At 34.3% G+C, this 15,451-nt stretch overlaps 2 protein-coding genes across 3 annotated transcripts; one reads left to right on the plus strand and one right to left on the minus strand.

Moving 5' to 3' along the window:
* Positions 1-17: 17 nt before the first annotated feature.
* On the plus strand, positions 18-12,155 carry LOC130450211 (homeobox protein Mohawk). 2 transcript variants are annotated; one of them, XM_056788482.1, is made up of 4 exons: positions 18-43; positions 3,456-3,564; positions 8,067-8,226; positions 8,982-12,155. In XM_056788482.1, exons 2-4 carry the CDS (start codon positions 3,494-3,496, stop codon positions 9,597-9,599), a joined length of 849 nt encoding a protein of 282 aa, XP_056644460.1. In that variant the 5' UTR covers positions 18-43; positions 3,456-3,493; the 3' UTR covers positions 9,600-12,155. The 2 variants fall into 2 exon arrangements, with proteins under 2 accessions (XP_056644460.1, XP_056644459.1); XM_056788481.1 differs by lacking the exon at positions 18-43 and adding an exon at positions 2,903-3,112.
* A 145-nt stretch (positions 12,156-12,300) lies between these two features.
* Positions 12,301-15,416, minus strand: LOC130450210 (nucleolar GTP-binding protein 2). The gene is made up of 3 exons (XM_056788479.1): positions 15,037-15,416; positions 14,253-14,961; positions 12,301-13,460 (listed from the first exon to the last, which is right to left on the minus strand). The coding sequence occupies exons 1-3, from the start codon at positions 15,244-15,246 to the stop codon at positions 12,451-12,453; spliced, it is 1,929 nt and encodes a 642-aa protein (XP_056644457.1). The 5' UTR covers positions 15,247-15,416; the 3' UTR covers positions 12,301-12,450.
* Positions 15,417-15,451: the final 35 nt, after the last annotated feature.

Here is a 15,451-nt window from a genome sequence, read left to right on the forward strand (position 1 = left end):
ACAACAAAACAAATCAACAAGTTGTACTATAGAAAATGAAAAGGTTAGTTCAACAAAACTGCTTCAATCAATCATCTGATCTAATTTACTTTGGATTGGTTGTTAAACCGATTTCTTAGTAATTGCAACAAGCAAGCAAAAGAAACCAATAAATTTGCTGTTTTAAGGGCGTTTAAAAACATTATTTGTCAACACCTGATAGTTCCGATAGTTTGCCATTACATCAATTTAGTTCCGTAATTTAAACGTTCGTTTTTTATAATTGGCATCGCTAGATCCTGCATCTTCTCATTTTGATCAGGATCCATTGGGTCCTGTATCGCATTGCACGTTGCCAAATGAAAAAGTGAAAGAGACGTCCAGCCACTAGCATTTATTAGCAAACTACAAAGCAAATAGTAGACTCACACCACACTCCATCAAACCCTTTTATTCCGGAATGTATACCTCAAAGAACTATGTATTCCGCAGATGAATTTCTACACTCTCCCATCTCATGCTTTGTGCGTCAATCTTTGTCGCTTCTGGTTCCCTTCTTGATTCAATTGTCCTGCTATTCTTTTCTATTATTCAGTTTTCACGTTGCTGTTTGTGTTTTTTAGAAGGGGCACTACTCCAAATCCGTATCCTCACTGCTGATTGCGTTTCTTAGGTATTTGGATGCAGTTTTCAATTGTGTAGTTCCCTCTAATTGGAATGGAGCTTCTCGGCTTTGATCTACTGAGGGGCGTTCACTATTTGCTTTAGGATGATGTACTTCTAGGATTGGGGATTCTTCATGTGGATTTTGGCAGTTTATCCTCACACTTCGGATGCATAATGGGGACAAGGATGGACCATTTGAGGTTGAATGAGGTTTTTATTAGCAGCTTGTATCGTCTGCGTAATCCTCGATTTGGTCTAGTCTAGATTTTTTCTTCCGTGGTGTTGTCGTTGTCTTCGTTGTCGTTGATGCTGATCTTCAACGTTGTATACTAGTGTCAAACGGATTAGCAAGCCTTCTAACATTTGCCTCTTCGTCTTCGTATCCTCACTGCTGATTGTGTTTCCTAGGTATTTGGATGCAGTTTCCAATTGTGTAGTTCCCTCTAATTGGAATGGAGCTTCTGGGCTTTGATCTACTGAGGGGCGTTCGCTATTTGCTTTAGGATGATGTACTTCTAGGATTGGGGATTCTTCATGTGGATTTTGGCAATTTATCCTCACACTTCGGATGCATAATGGGGACAATGATGGATCATTTAAGGTTGAATAAGGTTTTTATTAGCAGCTTGTATCGTATGCGTAATCCTCGATTTGGTCTAGTCTAGATTTTTTCTTCCGTGGTGTTGTCGTTGTCTTCGTTGTCGTTGATGCTGATCTTCAACGTTGTATACTGGGTCAAACGGATTAGCAAGCCTTCTAATATTTGCCTCTTCGTCTTCGTATCCTCACTGCTGATTGTGTTTCCTAGGTATTTGGATGCAGTTTCCAATTGTGTAGTTCCCTCTAATTGGAATGGAGCTTCTGGGCTTTGATCTACTGAGGGGCGTTCGCTATTTGCTTTAGGATGATGTACTTCTAGGATTGGGGATTCTTCATGTGGATTTTGGCAGTTTATCCTCACACTTCGGATGCATAATGGGGACAAGGATGGACCATTTGAGGTTGAATGAGGTTTTTATTAGCAGCTTGTATCGTCTGCGTAATCCTCGATTCCTTTGGTCTAGTCTGGATTTTTTCTTCCGTGGTGTTGTCGTTGTCTTCGTTGTCGTTGATGCTGATCTTCAACGTTGTATACTAGTGTCAAACGGATTATCAAGCCTTCTAATATTTGCCTCTTCGTCTTCGTATCCTCACTGCTGATTGTGTTTCCTAGGTATTTGGATGCAGTTTCCAATTGTGTAGTTCCCTCTAATTGGAATGGAGCTTCTGGGCTTTGATCTACTGAGGGACGTTCGCTATTTGTTTTAGGATGATATACTTCTAAGATTGGGGATTCTACTTGTGGATTTTGGCAGTTTATCCTCACACTTCGAATGCATAATGGGGACAAGGATGGACCATTTGAGGTTGAATGAGGTTTTTATTAGCAGCTTGTATCGTCTGCGTAATCCTCGATTCCTTTGGTCTAGTCTAAATTTTTTCTTCCGTGGTGTTGTCGTTGTCTTCGTTGTCGTTGATGCTGATCTTCAACGTTGTATACTGGGTCAAACGGATTAGCAAGCCTTCTAATATTTGCCTCTTCGTCTTCGTATCCTCACTGCTGATTGTGTTTCCTAGGTATTTGCATGCAGTTTTCAATTGTGTAGTTCTCTCTAATTGGAATGGAGCTTCTGGGCTTTGATCTACTGAGGGGCGTTCGCTATTTGCTTTAGGATGATGTACTTCTAGGATTGGGGATTCTTCATGTGGATTTTGGCAATTTATCCTCACACTTCGGATGCATAATGGGGACAATGATGGATCATTTAAGGTTGAATAAGGTTTTTATTAGCAGCTTGTATCGTCTGCGTAATCCTCGATTCCTTTGGTCTAGTCTAGATTTTTTCTTCCGTGGTGTTGTCGTTGATGCTGATCTTCAGCGTTGTATACTAGTCGTCGATTCGGTGCATTACTTCCTGGAGTCTTCTAAAGTCCATGACGACAAAATGGTTTTTAATAAACCTTTATTCAAGAAAACGTTTTTTTTTAATATAAATGTGTTATAAATTTTGATAATATATATTTTTTATTGTCAAAAAAAGATTCCTCTACCTTTGTGAGTTGTTTCCAAATTTAATAGAATCAAATTACCTCTGGTATACGCTGTAGATCGTAACGAAGAGATTTGTGTGAGTTAATTTTGTATTTAAAAACAATGAAAAATGCGTGAAATAATAATACAAGTCATTAAAAATACGTCAGATGTGGCATAGGAGAGATAACTATCTATATCAGAAATAAAATAGTGTACCTATATAACGAATTACAAAAACACTATGCGGGAGACTGAAAGATCTCAAAATAAAACAGCATTTAGATGTCCCCAGATTGTGTAAGTCAGTTTTTCCGAATCTTCGATGCTGTTTACATCTATTTCAGACCTACACAAAACATTATAAAAAAAGTAGAACACTCCATACATATACAGGTAAGTACGTGCGAGTTTTAAAAAAAATCTAATTTTGAAAACGGTTCGAATATGAAAGAAAACATTATGTGTATTTTAGAAAACTCGATCATGTTTTTAGATGAATCAGATAAAGAAGTTGTTGTTTTATATATTAATCGTCATTTTCTAAATATAAAACAGCAATTTTTCACTAATACACGTTTATATTTCAATTTTTTATGGAAATAATTGAATTTTTAAGAGATCTATTAACCTAATATTCAAAAAAATTGCATACAAGATCGAATAACATGAGATCGACCATCTTGTTTTTTGACTGTTATCCAACATTATTTCTATTTTTACACAACATTTTCTCAAGGTATAAGTGACATTTCGGATATTTTTAATCAGAAAAAAATGGATACAATAATTGGGGACGTCATGCGAGACAAGAACAAACGCCCTGTGAGAAATAAGCGATATAACAGGTTAGAGTTTTCGAAATAAAACATGGTTCATTTTAAGATTCAATCTAACTTAATTTTGTGTGTGTTTTTTACTAATTTTTGTCGAAAAAAGTAGGTGCCTAGTTAATTTAATAGTATTCTTAATAAATTTGTATTATTACATAACACATTTTGAAATTATATAAACAAGAATTTTTGAATAAAATCTCAAAAACTGTATGCATGCTTATTCAACAAAATGCTTCATTTTTCCACTTATAGTTCAAGAAAATGAATCCTCAAACGAAAATTCCGAGTAAATTCTTCAAATACACGCGACAAGAATGTTTTGTATTCTTGTTAGGGGTGAAAATAATTGTAAAAAGTGTTTTTTCTGAAAATTCGTGAATAATACTTCAAATCTTTTAGTTTTACACTAAAATGTTGTTTGATATCATTGATATTCACAAAGAAAAGGCGACTAGAGGTTAAGGAATGATAATTGCTTCATTCAATAATCATAAATCGATAAAGAAAAAAAATTAAAAATGTTAATATTGGATTTTTTTATTACTATTATAAACAATTTAAAAAATCTGTGACATTGAAGTTCTAGCCTCTCCATTGAACTCTTGTCCTTTCACTCAGTTATTCCCATTCTTCTCAGATCTGATGTCTCCCATTCATTTCTTTTTCGGCTTCCTCTTCCTTCTCCTCGATTTTTGCTCCCATGGCAATTCAACCTGACTCTTAACTCACATGTTATGAATAGAAAAGACTTCAAAGAGTGGATTCCCTTGTTGAAACAATCCTTACTCAATTTATACTTATCTGGTGATCAGTATCGTCTGATAAGTCTTTATTTCTTCTAGGACATTTCTTCCACTCTTCCATAACGAATTAATATTACAGTTTCTTCAAAAAATAAACTTAGTCGTCTTTGTTTTGTCCTTTTTACTACTCTAGGTTTTGTGGAAATGTCTTTCTTTCTTCTAGGGCATTGTTTAGATGTTTCCACTCTTCCATAACGGCTTCTTCGGATATTCCTTTTGCCTTTAGACTATTATTTAAGGGTCCCCGGAAAGAACATGGTCCCATTATATTCTAGAGGAATTAGTCTTCTTTGTTTTGTCCTTCTTACTACTCTAGGTTTTATGGAAACGTCTTTTTTCTTTTCTGCATGGTATTGGAAATCATTTCACTCCTTTTATCTTCTGTTAATCTATGTTTTTGCACCTTCTAGGAAGGGAAATTTCTTAACTGATATATTACAAATAGAAAATATTTTGAAGATTAAATTCCCTTGTCAAATCTGTTCTCAATTAATACGTATCTGGAGATGGAAACTGCTTCTTTCTGCTAGGACATTGTTTAGATGTTTCCTCTCTTCCATAACGGTTTGATGTTGTGGTTTCACCAAAAAAATGAACATATTCCCCCAGTATGTTTTCTATAATCGTATTTTTGCTGCTTTGGATATTTCTTTTCGTTCACAGAATATTATTTAGGGGCTTCATTGCTCTAAAATCCTTTGCTATCCGATTTTCAGTACTAAATAATCAATAATCTCAATTTTCTCAGAATTGTAAGCTTCGTTTTCCATTCTGAAAGGTCTGTTGCCCCTGATTCTTCCTCCGATGTTGCGGAGTTCGAATATTTATTTCTTCTGTTCAATTTTTTTAATACAACTTGGTATCTGGCTAGCAATACACATCATCTGCATATGCGAAGAATGATGTTTCCCCTGCTTTAGTCCTCTTTCTGATTACCATCTAAACAGATCTATTTTGGTCACTTTATATTGAAAATTCAGGAGCTTAACCTACGATTCGCATTTTCTTGAACTATACTATTCGAAAAGTTTTCTATATTTTTTCTGTGCAACTTGTAGAGCTTCGTTTATGTGGATAAAATTGAAACTAAATAAAATTTAACATTAAACTAAACTTTCTTGGTGGTAATGTTTTGGTTCACAGTGAACTAATAGAAATTGCTGTATGGGTTCTTTACCTTTAAAATGTTCAGATGATTTAATGTCCTATTATTAGCATATATTAGAAATTTATGAGTGTTTTTACAACTTTATGTTTACATTCGTCAAAAATTATCGCACCACGTATAAAGTTACAGATATTTCGCTAATATTCTGTTATTCTCTTCTGGTTGTCGCAGTATATGAAGTATACAATAAATTTGAATACAAAAACTGTAAATACTGATCATGAAACATTCCTTTTAAAATCCAGTAGAGACCAAGTGGTCAGAATTATTACAAATGTTAACAAAATTCTAATTTTGTTTATCACTATAATATAGGATACAAACTTACGATATTTGGTTTCTAGAAGATCTCTAACAATAATCAGTTGCGATTCCTGAAGTCAAATTCCTTTGATAGCACTTCTCCATTAAGGAAATATCCTGATGGAACCTCTTAAAGTGATAACCACGTCAATAACTGCAAGATTATTACTGCAAGATGCTGTATCAAAAAAAAACCTCATCTGTACATCGGAATGTCCTATACATTATATACCGATTTTCGATTTACCTGCACAGGCACACTTCTACAGGTAACCTCTCCGGTAGATCGTAGCGTGCCAACCGTCCCGGATTTCCCGGGACAGTCCCGATTTCCATCTCCTTGTCCCAAGTTCCGATTGTCTGCCGCCGAGACACGGATTGCCCCCGATGAAAATTGATGCTTTACTACTAAATAGAAATCGCAAAAACCTGCCTCTGGAGGAATAATATGAAAGAGTTCATGGAGAAAGCAGAAATATATTGGCAAAAGCTTGTCAAACATGTACCAACTATATGGTTGTCTTTAGACCCAACTTTTGAAAATGTTATAATGCTTTTATATCTGATTGCTTAAATGTGTTGAAACAACTGCTGAGCTTAGAAGATTTGGACCAAGATCAACTAGAAACATTTGATCAATCGAAATCTTTTCAACTTGAAAGAACAAACTTTTGCTAGGAAAGGAGAACAATTTTTTAGCTCCCATCTGAGGATAGCTAAGAATCAAGCAGATGTAGACGTTTTTCAAAGTGGAGTTTCCGATTTCCAGCCTTTTTATGACAACATTTGCCACTATTTAGTTAAGCTTTTAACTTTTTCTAGGAAAGGAGAACAATTTTTTAGCTCCCATCTGAGGATAGCTAAGAATCAAGCAGATGTAGACGTTTTTCAAAGTGGAGTTTCCGATTTCCAGCCTTTTTATGACAACATTTGCCACTATTTAGTTAAGCTTTTAACTTTTTCTAGGAAAGGAGAACAATTTTTTAGCTCCCATCTGAGGATAGCTAAGAATCAAGCAGATGTAGACGTTTTTCAAAGTGGAGTTTCCGATTTCCAGCCTTTTTATGACAACATTTGCCACTATTTAGTTAAGCTTTTAACTTTTTCTAGGAAAGGAGAACAATTTTTTAGCTCCCATCTGAGGATGGCTAAGAATCAAGCAGATGAAGACGTTTTTCAAAGTGGAGTTTCCGATTTCCAGCCTTTTTATGACAACATTTGCCACTATTTAGTTAAGCTTTTAGCTTTTGCTAGGAAAGGAGAACAATTTTTTAGCTCCCATCTGAGGATGGCTAAGAATCAAGCAGATGAAGACGTTTTTCAAAGTGGAGTTTCCGATTTCCAGCCTTTTTATGACAACATTTGCCACTATTTAGTTAAGCTTTTAGCTTTTGCTAGGAAAGGAGAACAATTTTTTAGCTCCCATCTGAGGATGGCTAAGAATCAAGCAGATGTAGACGTTTTTCAAAGTGGAGTTTCCGATTTCCAGCCTTTTTATGACAACATTTGCCACTATTTAGTTAAGCTTTTAGCTTTTGCTAGGAAAGGAGAACAATTTTTTAGCTCCCATCTGAGGATGGCTAAGAATCAAGCAGATGAAGACGTTTTTCAAAGTGGAGTTTCCGATTTCCAGCCTTTTTATGACAACATTTGCCACTATTTAGTTAAGCTTTTAGCTTTTGCTAGGAAAGGAGAACAATTTTTTAGCTCCCATCTGAGGATGGCTAAGAATCAAGCAGATGAAGACGTTTTTCAAAGTGGAGTTTCCGATTTCCAGCCTTTTTATGACAACATTTGTCACTATTTAGTTAAGCTTTTAACTTTTGCTAGGAAAGGAGAACAATTTTTTAGCTCCCATCTGAGGATGGCTAAGAATCAAGCAGATGTAGACGTTTTTCAAAGTGGAGTTTCCGATTTCCAGCCTTTTTATGACAACATTTGCCACTATTTAGTTAAGCTTTTGACTCCAGGGACGATAACTTTTCAAAGACAATATATGACAGAGGATATCCTTTTTGACGGTCTTTTAGAAGCTGGTATTGAAAAAACATCTCCTCAGATAACCTATTCGATAATCATTTTATTGTAAAACTAGTTTTTAATGAAGTTAGCAGCTTTAAGAGTTAAGCCAAAGAAGCGAATTTGGACGCGGGAAAAACCGTTTTATCCCCCCTTTTCTCAAATTAAATTTTCTGAATATAATTATTCGAAAAACCCGAATGAGGTGATTTATTTTTTAGAAAAACCTATGGCGAAGAAAGAAGGCCTCCAAAAAGATTATTTACACCAGAAATAAAAAGGTTTTTGAAAGATTGGTTGGTGAGGCGAAGAGAAAATCCTTATCCTAACAGAGATGAGAAAAAAATGTTGGCTGTGCAAACTGGCTTAACTTATATACAGGTAAAATGATTAAATAAAATTATCTACTTCAAAAATTCATTATTACATATCACATATTCACTCGACACTCCACCAAATCCATCCCTTCCTGAATCGATTTAATTCCGGACAGGACATGCTTCCATTACATTCTAATCTGAGAGTGAAATAGCTGTATTGGGACATGCAGTTGCAGTACTGAATAGCTCACAACACAACAGTATTGTCTTTTTAAGAATACAGTAGCCAATGCCTCTTTACTGTTTCACCATTTATGGCTAGTCAAAAAGAAAAATAATTAACTGGTTGGCTCCCCAATATGTTCTGGTGAGAGCTCTCATCACTTTCAGACAGCTATTATTTATAATATATCCTTTCCAAGTCATCCTATTATCAAAGATAAACTTCATGAGTCAATTGACAGATCTTCAGGGCCGGATTAAGATTTATAAGGCCCGGGGCTAAAATAATGACGGGCCCCCTTAAGGAATTCGAAAACCCGGAAAAATTCACAAAATAATATCAATACGTTAGATTTGTGGTATCAACACATCAAAAAATACAGAATGATTTCCAAATGAGGAGGTCCTCTTGGACCTGGGGCCCGGGGCTATAACCCCCCCAAGCCACTAGCTTAATCCGGCCCTGCAGATCTTTTATGTTGTGTTGTCTGTTCATGCAAATAGACAAGAAGTTCAAAGTCCGCTATAAATTTGAGTTTATTTTTAGGTTTTTTGTTTTATTTTGAAAATAATATATAATTATATTTGTATTAGGTATGTAATTGGTTCGCGAATTGGAGGAGAAAATTAAAAAATGCTGGTAAAGAACCTCACCACAAAACTTGGTCTTCCCTTATAAAAACATACAACAACCAGGTTCAAGGTAATGTAGAACATTTCAGCATATGTTCGGAAGATAGTATCTGGGAAGAATCGGATCACACCTCAAACAATACCAATGACATCTTCGAAACCAAAAACAACTATAAAACTGAAAATCCCGAATATACAGAAAAATATTTCAATAATAATAATAACATACAGAATCAATGTTATTACATTAGTTCGACAACTGAGAACGATCCCGAGAATCCTTTTTCTCAAAACGTTAATAAATATAAGAATCACATAATGGAAAAGTATTTGAAAGACTGTCAAAAACCATTTGACGATAACGTTGACAATCAACCATCTATGATTTCAAAATGGTTGGAAAGTGCAGCTAACTTCAAACCCAGTGAAAATAGTTATCTTAATTGGACTTTTACTAAAAATACCAAAAAACGTGTTAAAAGTAGTGAAAATAATTTATTGATACACGGAAGGGAAGAACTTGATGCTGCCGAGGCTCTAACATCTTTGGCTAATTCAAAATTTAATAAAAAAAACTAGTTAAATAGAGGGGGTTTTACAAAAATTTAAAAAAAATTTGATTACTATGTAATTGAAATTTCTTAGTTATTATCATTCACCTACGGAATCTCTTTGAGATGAATCAGACTATAGTCAGTATCTCTTTCGATATCGGTAATTTTTCCGGTCTAATTTCAATTTAAGATACAGTCGATTCCAACGCTTCATTCATTTATTTCAGCCATTTTATGCTTGCGAAACGTTAGAGTGGGTACTCAATTAAATGTCCTCGATTTGACTTATGGTAAACTTGATTGATGTCAAAACATTTAACATAATTTGTTTATCCTTCGAAATTTAAATTATTAGAATCGTAATTTTTGTGTTAAGAAACAATAACAATTATACGAGGGTGGTTCAAACAGCAGAAACCGGAATTTTGGTATAAAAAATCGTGTTATTGAGTCTCACACTATACACACATCTCCAGAAGCTTTCGGCTTGAGGGATTCTTCCATTGCTTTCGAATCGCAGTCGCTCTTTCAATGGACCAAATAAATAATAGTCGCATAGCGACAAATCGGGACTATAGGGAGGGCGTTCCGGTGTTTCTAAACCCAATTCGTTCCAAATTTCCACCGTAAACCGAGCTGTATGCTGTTTGGAGTCGTCTTACAACAATATCGCGTCGTTTTGATGTGTATACAGGTTTTATTGTGTTTTATGGGAGATTACTAAAATACTACGCGTTCACAGGTAGTTGTTCAATGAAAAAGTCATCCGCACTTACTCCTTTTATGTTCCTTTCCCGCTGACAATCTAGCCTATGCTTTAACTGGCCTTCGTTCTTCTTCTTATACTCCATAGACGCGGGTTCACTCTATAGAATATAGTGGTGTACCCAAGTCTCGTATGTGGGGAATTTCTGCTCTTTCTTTTGAGGCAACCGAGCCGCTCATGTATTATTTGCCGAATACTATATATGATGATGCTCAATTCTTCAGGCATATCGCGTAGGTTTCACGGCGCTGACGTTATAACCTTTCTGGGGCGCCGCGCATGTGGTAAGTCTACCACACAGAACATACCCTAAGAAATGAAAACTGTAAGAATGACATATTGATATTGACAGTAATGACACATTTTCATTACACTAACATCACGATTAGAAGATGGCAGAACTAAATTTGTGTCGAGAAATATACATACAAGTTAACCTTCTTTTAGGTATATTCTGTGATTTGCCACCATTGCACGGATTTTACTTTATCTTTGTCCAAAAAATGAATAATGATGCGTTGCGCGACAGACACCAGCACATCCTTCACGCTTAAAGTTATAACTTTTCTACGCTTTCTAACAGCCCCTATCTAATAACCAGTGCAGCCACTTCTACGACACTAAATATTTCACGTGTTTATTCAAAAATTCCGGTTTATATTTGAACCACCCTAGTACATATAATATTTTACAAAAAATATGAGTTTTAGTGAAATATTTAGAGTGTATTTTTGATATTTATACACGAAAACTTATTGAGTATACTTATTTTTGTATAAAGTGTGATGTACAGGGACGTAGCTACCGCATTATCAAATCTATGGCTCCGACATATATGTAATACTCTTAAATGGACAGTTGGTATTGGAAAAAACGTCCCTACGTTACGGTGCTGGCAATATTCATTTTCTCTCTCATTCGAGACGTTTTATCTATACTGCGCATGCTTCATGCGCGCAAAAGATGCGCAGAACTAACTGAAGCACTTGGAGGAGAGAGATTTGTTTCATTTAGTCGGAACACTTTCCACTTATAAGAACTGTTCCTATAGAAATATGGATTGTATGAAAAAATTCATAAAATATTACACAATGTCACTCAAACTTAGTCAATATCAGTCGATACGGAAGCAAAAAAAAAGCTTATGAAGCTAATTAATTAGGGGTTGGACGGAGGGAGAATTTTATATTGATATTACAAACACTGAACTGAACAACTGAAATCGTCTTCTGCTTTGGATGATTTATTTATAAATTTGCGAAAAAATTTTTCCACTTAATTGCTCCTAGGGGAATTTATTGTATAAAATACTCAATGAATGTTTTACTCTCCATTTGGGTTTCTCTGCAGTTAGATTTTAGACCATCCCAAAAAATTTTGATACAGATTGGCAAGCTACGCCCCTGGTGATGTATCTATAGTTTTGTTTCAACAATAAATTTTCTACTTAATAGGAATCTATGATATTAATTTTTGCGTGTTTAATTTTGTGACATTCCCATCTCTATTAAATGGACCGTAAATTTAGTTTTAGACCTTTTTGACTATTATGGCTTTTTTATATACATACTCACAATATTTTTGACTTACTTGTATCTAATTGATTTACCTCACGTTAACATACATTATTGTGATTCCACATTTTTACATTTTGCTCAAGTGTTAAAATTTCCACTGTGATTTTGACTAACATTTATAGTTATGGTATGTGTTGAATTATAATAACTTCAATTTGTTACATTTTAGAATATAGACTGATTTTAAAAATTGTTACTGCTTGTATTTTGATTTTTGACAATAAATACCTTCCCAAACTGTTAAGTATCTTAATTCAAAGATACACTTGACTACCTCTTACTTTATGTCTGCCTAACAAAAATACTGATGTAAAATATTAACCAATTAACTTTGATTTAGGGTAAACTGTACAGTTACTGAACATAAATAAATAAGAATTTTGAAAAAAAAAACAATATCACAAATCTGTGATTTTATTGTGTGTAGTTTTTGTTTGGCAAAAAAAAACAAATCAGTGTAAGAAATATGATTAATTTGAAATTAACAAAAGAAATAATTTCATTTAAAAAAAATTATTTACATAAAATATTTTTCAAGTATTATTTTTTTTCTTATTTCTGTTCCTATTTTTAACGTTGGTAACTTCATAAAAGTTACTACCAATCTTTTTTCTTTTCTGTGCTCTATCAATAGCTCTCCTTTGTTTACTCGTTAATTTTTTAGCAACGCTTTCCTTTTCTTTGTTTTTCTTTTTTGAAAAATCTTCTACTTCGAATGTTCCACTAGTAGATTTTGTGAACATTTGGCTACTATCTTCAGTGGTTTCCATATCAGAGTAAAAACTAATATCAGAATCTGAATCATTATCAGTTTCATCCTTATCAGTTTTTTCAGTTTCGTTTAAAGTATTATTCTCACTACCTTCATCCAAAGTAGTTTCTGATTTATCTTCATTATATTCAGAAACTGCTTTATCCAGATTTTCAATGGGTTCTAAATTTTTGATATCATCTCCTTCATAAGAGAGATTAACTTTTATTTTCCTAAAATCTTGGACAACTCCTACAGATGATTCTTCAATTTCCTCATCTATTTTAGTTAACGGTTCTTCGTATCCAGGGGGACAACAATAAAAAGGTAATTTACCCCTTTGCCAATCATTGAGAACCATTTTTGCAACACTAGCTATATCTGGTTCTCCTTTCTTCAATAATTTTCCTGATCTTTGTGCTAACTTTTCTAGAAAATCAGTGGGACTTGACCATTCATCTATTTTGTAAGTTTTTCTAATATATTCAGGCTTCACCCTTTGTAAAACATGTTCTATGTAATCTTCTGGATCATTTACCAATTCTACTCTTACTACTCCCTTTAGAACTTTTTCTACGTCCGTTTCAGCTGATGGATATACAACTCCCGGGCAATCTATAAGGTAAATTCTTTTCATGAGAGTTATATATTGCCATACTTTAGTTTCTCCAGCTATCGGAGCCACTTTACATACTTTTTTGCTTCTGAGAGTGTTGATTACAGATGACTTTCCAACATTAGGATACCCTATGAAACCCACAGATATTTGCTTCTTGTCGATGTGAAGGGTTGCTGAAAATAATTACTTAGATTAATTGAAAACATAATAGGCCAATTGAATTAACATATTTTGATGAATTAACTTCCAGTAGGGTGAAAATTATTTTAAAACCTCTATCTCTGCCTCTCAGGCAGACTATGCCTCCTTGAACCAGATAAAAGAAATTTTTGGAGATAGCTTTTCTACCTCCAACAAATGCAGCCTTCGCCCAACGTATGCACGGGAATACCTTCAAATCCAGGGCTTGTATGATAGATCAAAGGAGCCGAGGATGGATGAGGACAGATCTTGGCCTTTTTTCCATCATAAACACTGAAGATCTAGCTCCAGTTGAAGTTTTCAACACTGTTTCCTGCAAATATACAAGTACAGCTGCTAAAAAGTAGGCATGAAATGTCTGGGGATAATCCCAATGAAGAGGACTTTGATATACAACTGCACTTTTTTATTTGTACTATTCAAAATTTTCACTAAAGTTATGCATATTCCTCTAACTTTGCAGGGTAATAAGTTCCGTTTTGGTGAAAAATTTTGTATTTTTTTACCTCAAATGACATAAACTGAATTTGATTTTTTAAATTAAAGTTTCCTCCCTACTAAAAGTTATGCTCCCATCTGGAAAGGTGCAAACTCAGATTACATTTAGCACCAAATAGAGGTTTTAAAACAATTTCCAGCTTGCTGAAAATTAAATCCTCTAAACGGATTTTTTTCACTTAATTTTATTGTCCTCTAATTCTTTAATTACGTTTTATTTCATTAAAACATTCATTTGTGATGTATAAAATAGAGGGTTAACTTACATAGTTGTCTAAGTAAATTTAAGAGAGATCCTTTACCAAATGGATGTGTAATACTAGCATGAAAAGCAACTGTCGGATACTCTTTATTCAAAATTGCAACCCATCTCTGTGTAACCCACGTTGGAACCAAATCAACTTTGTTCAAGATAAATATCAAATGTTTATGAGGTTTTTCAGTTTTCAGATATTTTTCTAAATATGCAGACCTAGTTCCTAGCGGATCCCGTGCATCTAAAACTTGAAGGAGTACATCTGAGCTATCTACAACTTTATATAACTCATTCCATATTCTCTTAGATTGTCCAGCTGCCATAACCCAATCTCTAGGCAGCTCACGCACACCTCCATTATCTCTTATTATGTTTGAATCCTTTTCATCATTATATTCATTAGCTAATTTCTCAGCTACTTCAGATAATTCATCTACTCCCTTGACTACCAAATTTGGTCTTTTCCTACTTTTCTTAGGGCCAAAAACACTTTCAAAACTTTCAGTGTCTAGTAAATGGACTCTAGCATTTTTGGCTTTTTCATTTAGTAAAGTTATAGGTAAAGTAGTTGGTTTCATTACTACTTGAAACGGATTTTTTAATGCACTACCTAGTTCAGTTTGAAATTTTTGTAAAGTGTTTTGTGATATAACTCTACTGTTTCCAAACCATTTTTGGTTGGGCTCAACTCTAGCCTGAGTGCCAGAGGGCAATCTTCCCTAAAAATCAAACCATGAAATATATTCATTAACTAATATTTTATAGGAATGTATAGGTAGGTGTAATTCACATACTTGAAACGGCGCTGGTGTCAGAATTTTTCCTGTCTTATCCCTCTTCGCTTTGAAATTCCTATACATTTGTAGCCTTTTTATAGTTCCTTTAGTTCGAACATTGCCTACACCTTTTAATCCTTCTGTAGGTCTTTCAGGATTCATAGAGTGATTGGATCTATTGAAGCCCTGCTTCCGAGGGGCCCCGGTTGTTGATCTTACTTTGGGCATATTTGATTAGTTATTGGTATGAAAACTTAATTATAACAGTAATGATAAAATTCAGTTTTACTTGCAAAACATAATCTTTTTGCAGTTTGCAAAATTCCCACGTGTGTTTATTTTAATTTGTCAAATTAATGACATATCAATGTTGTCAAAGGTTTTTATCACTTGAAAGTAGTAACTTTTATTTTTTAGTCATAACTTCGCCGAT

This window comes from Diorhabda sublineata, chromosome 11 (assembly GCF_026230105.1).
Source record: "Diorhabda sublineata isolate icDioSubl1.1 chromosome 11, icDioSubl1.1, whole genome shotgun sequence".
Classification (NCBI taxonomy): Eukaryota; Metazoa; Arthropoda; class Insecta; order Coleoptera; family Chrysomelidae; genus Diorhabda; species Diorhabda sublineata.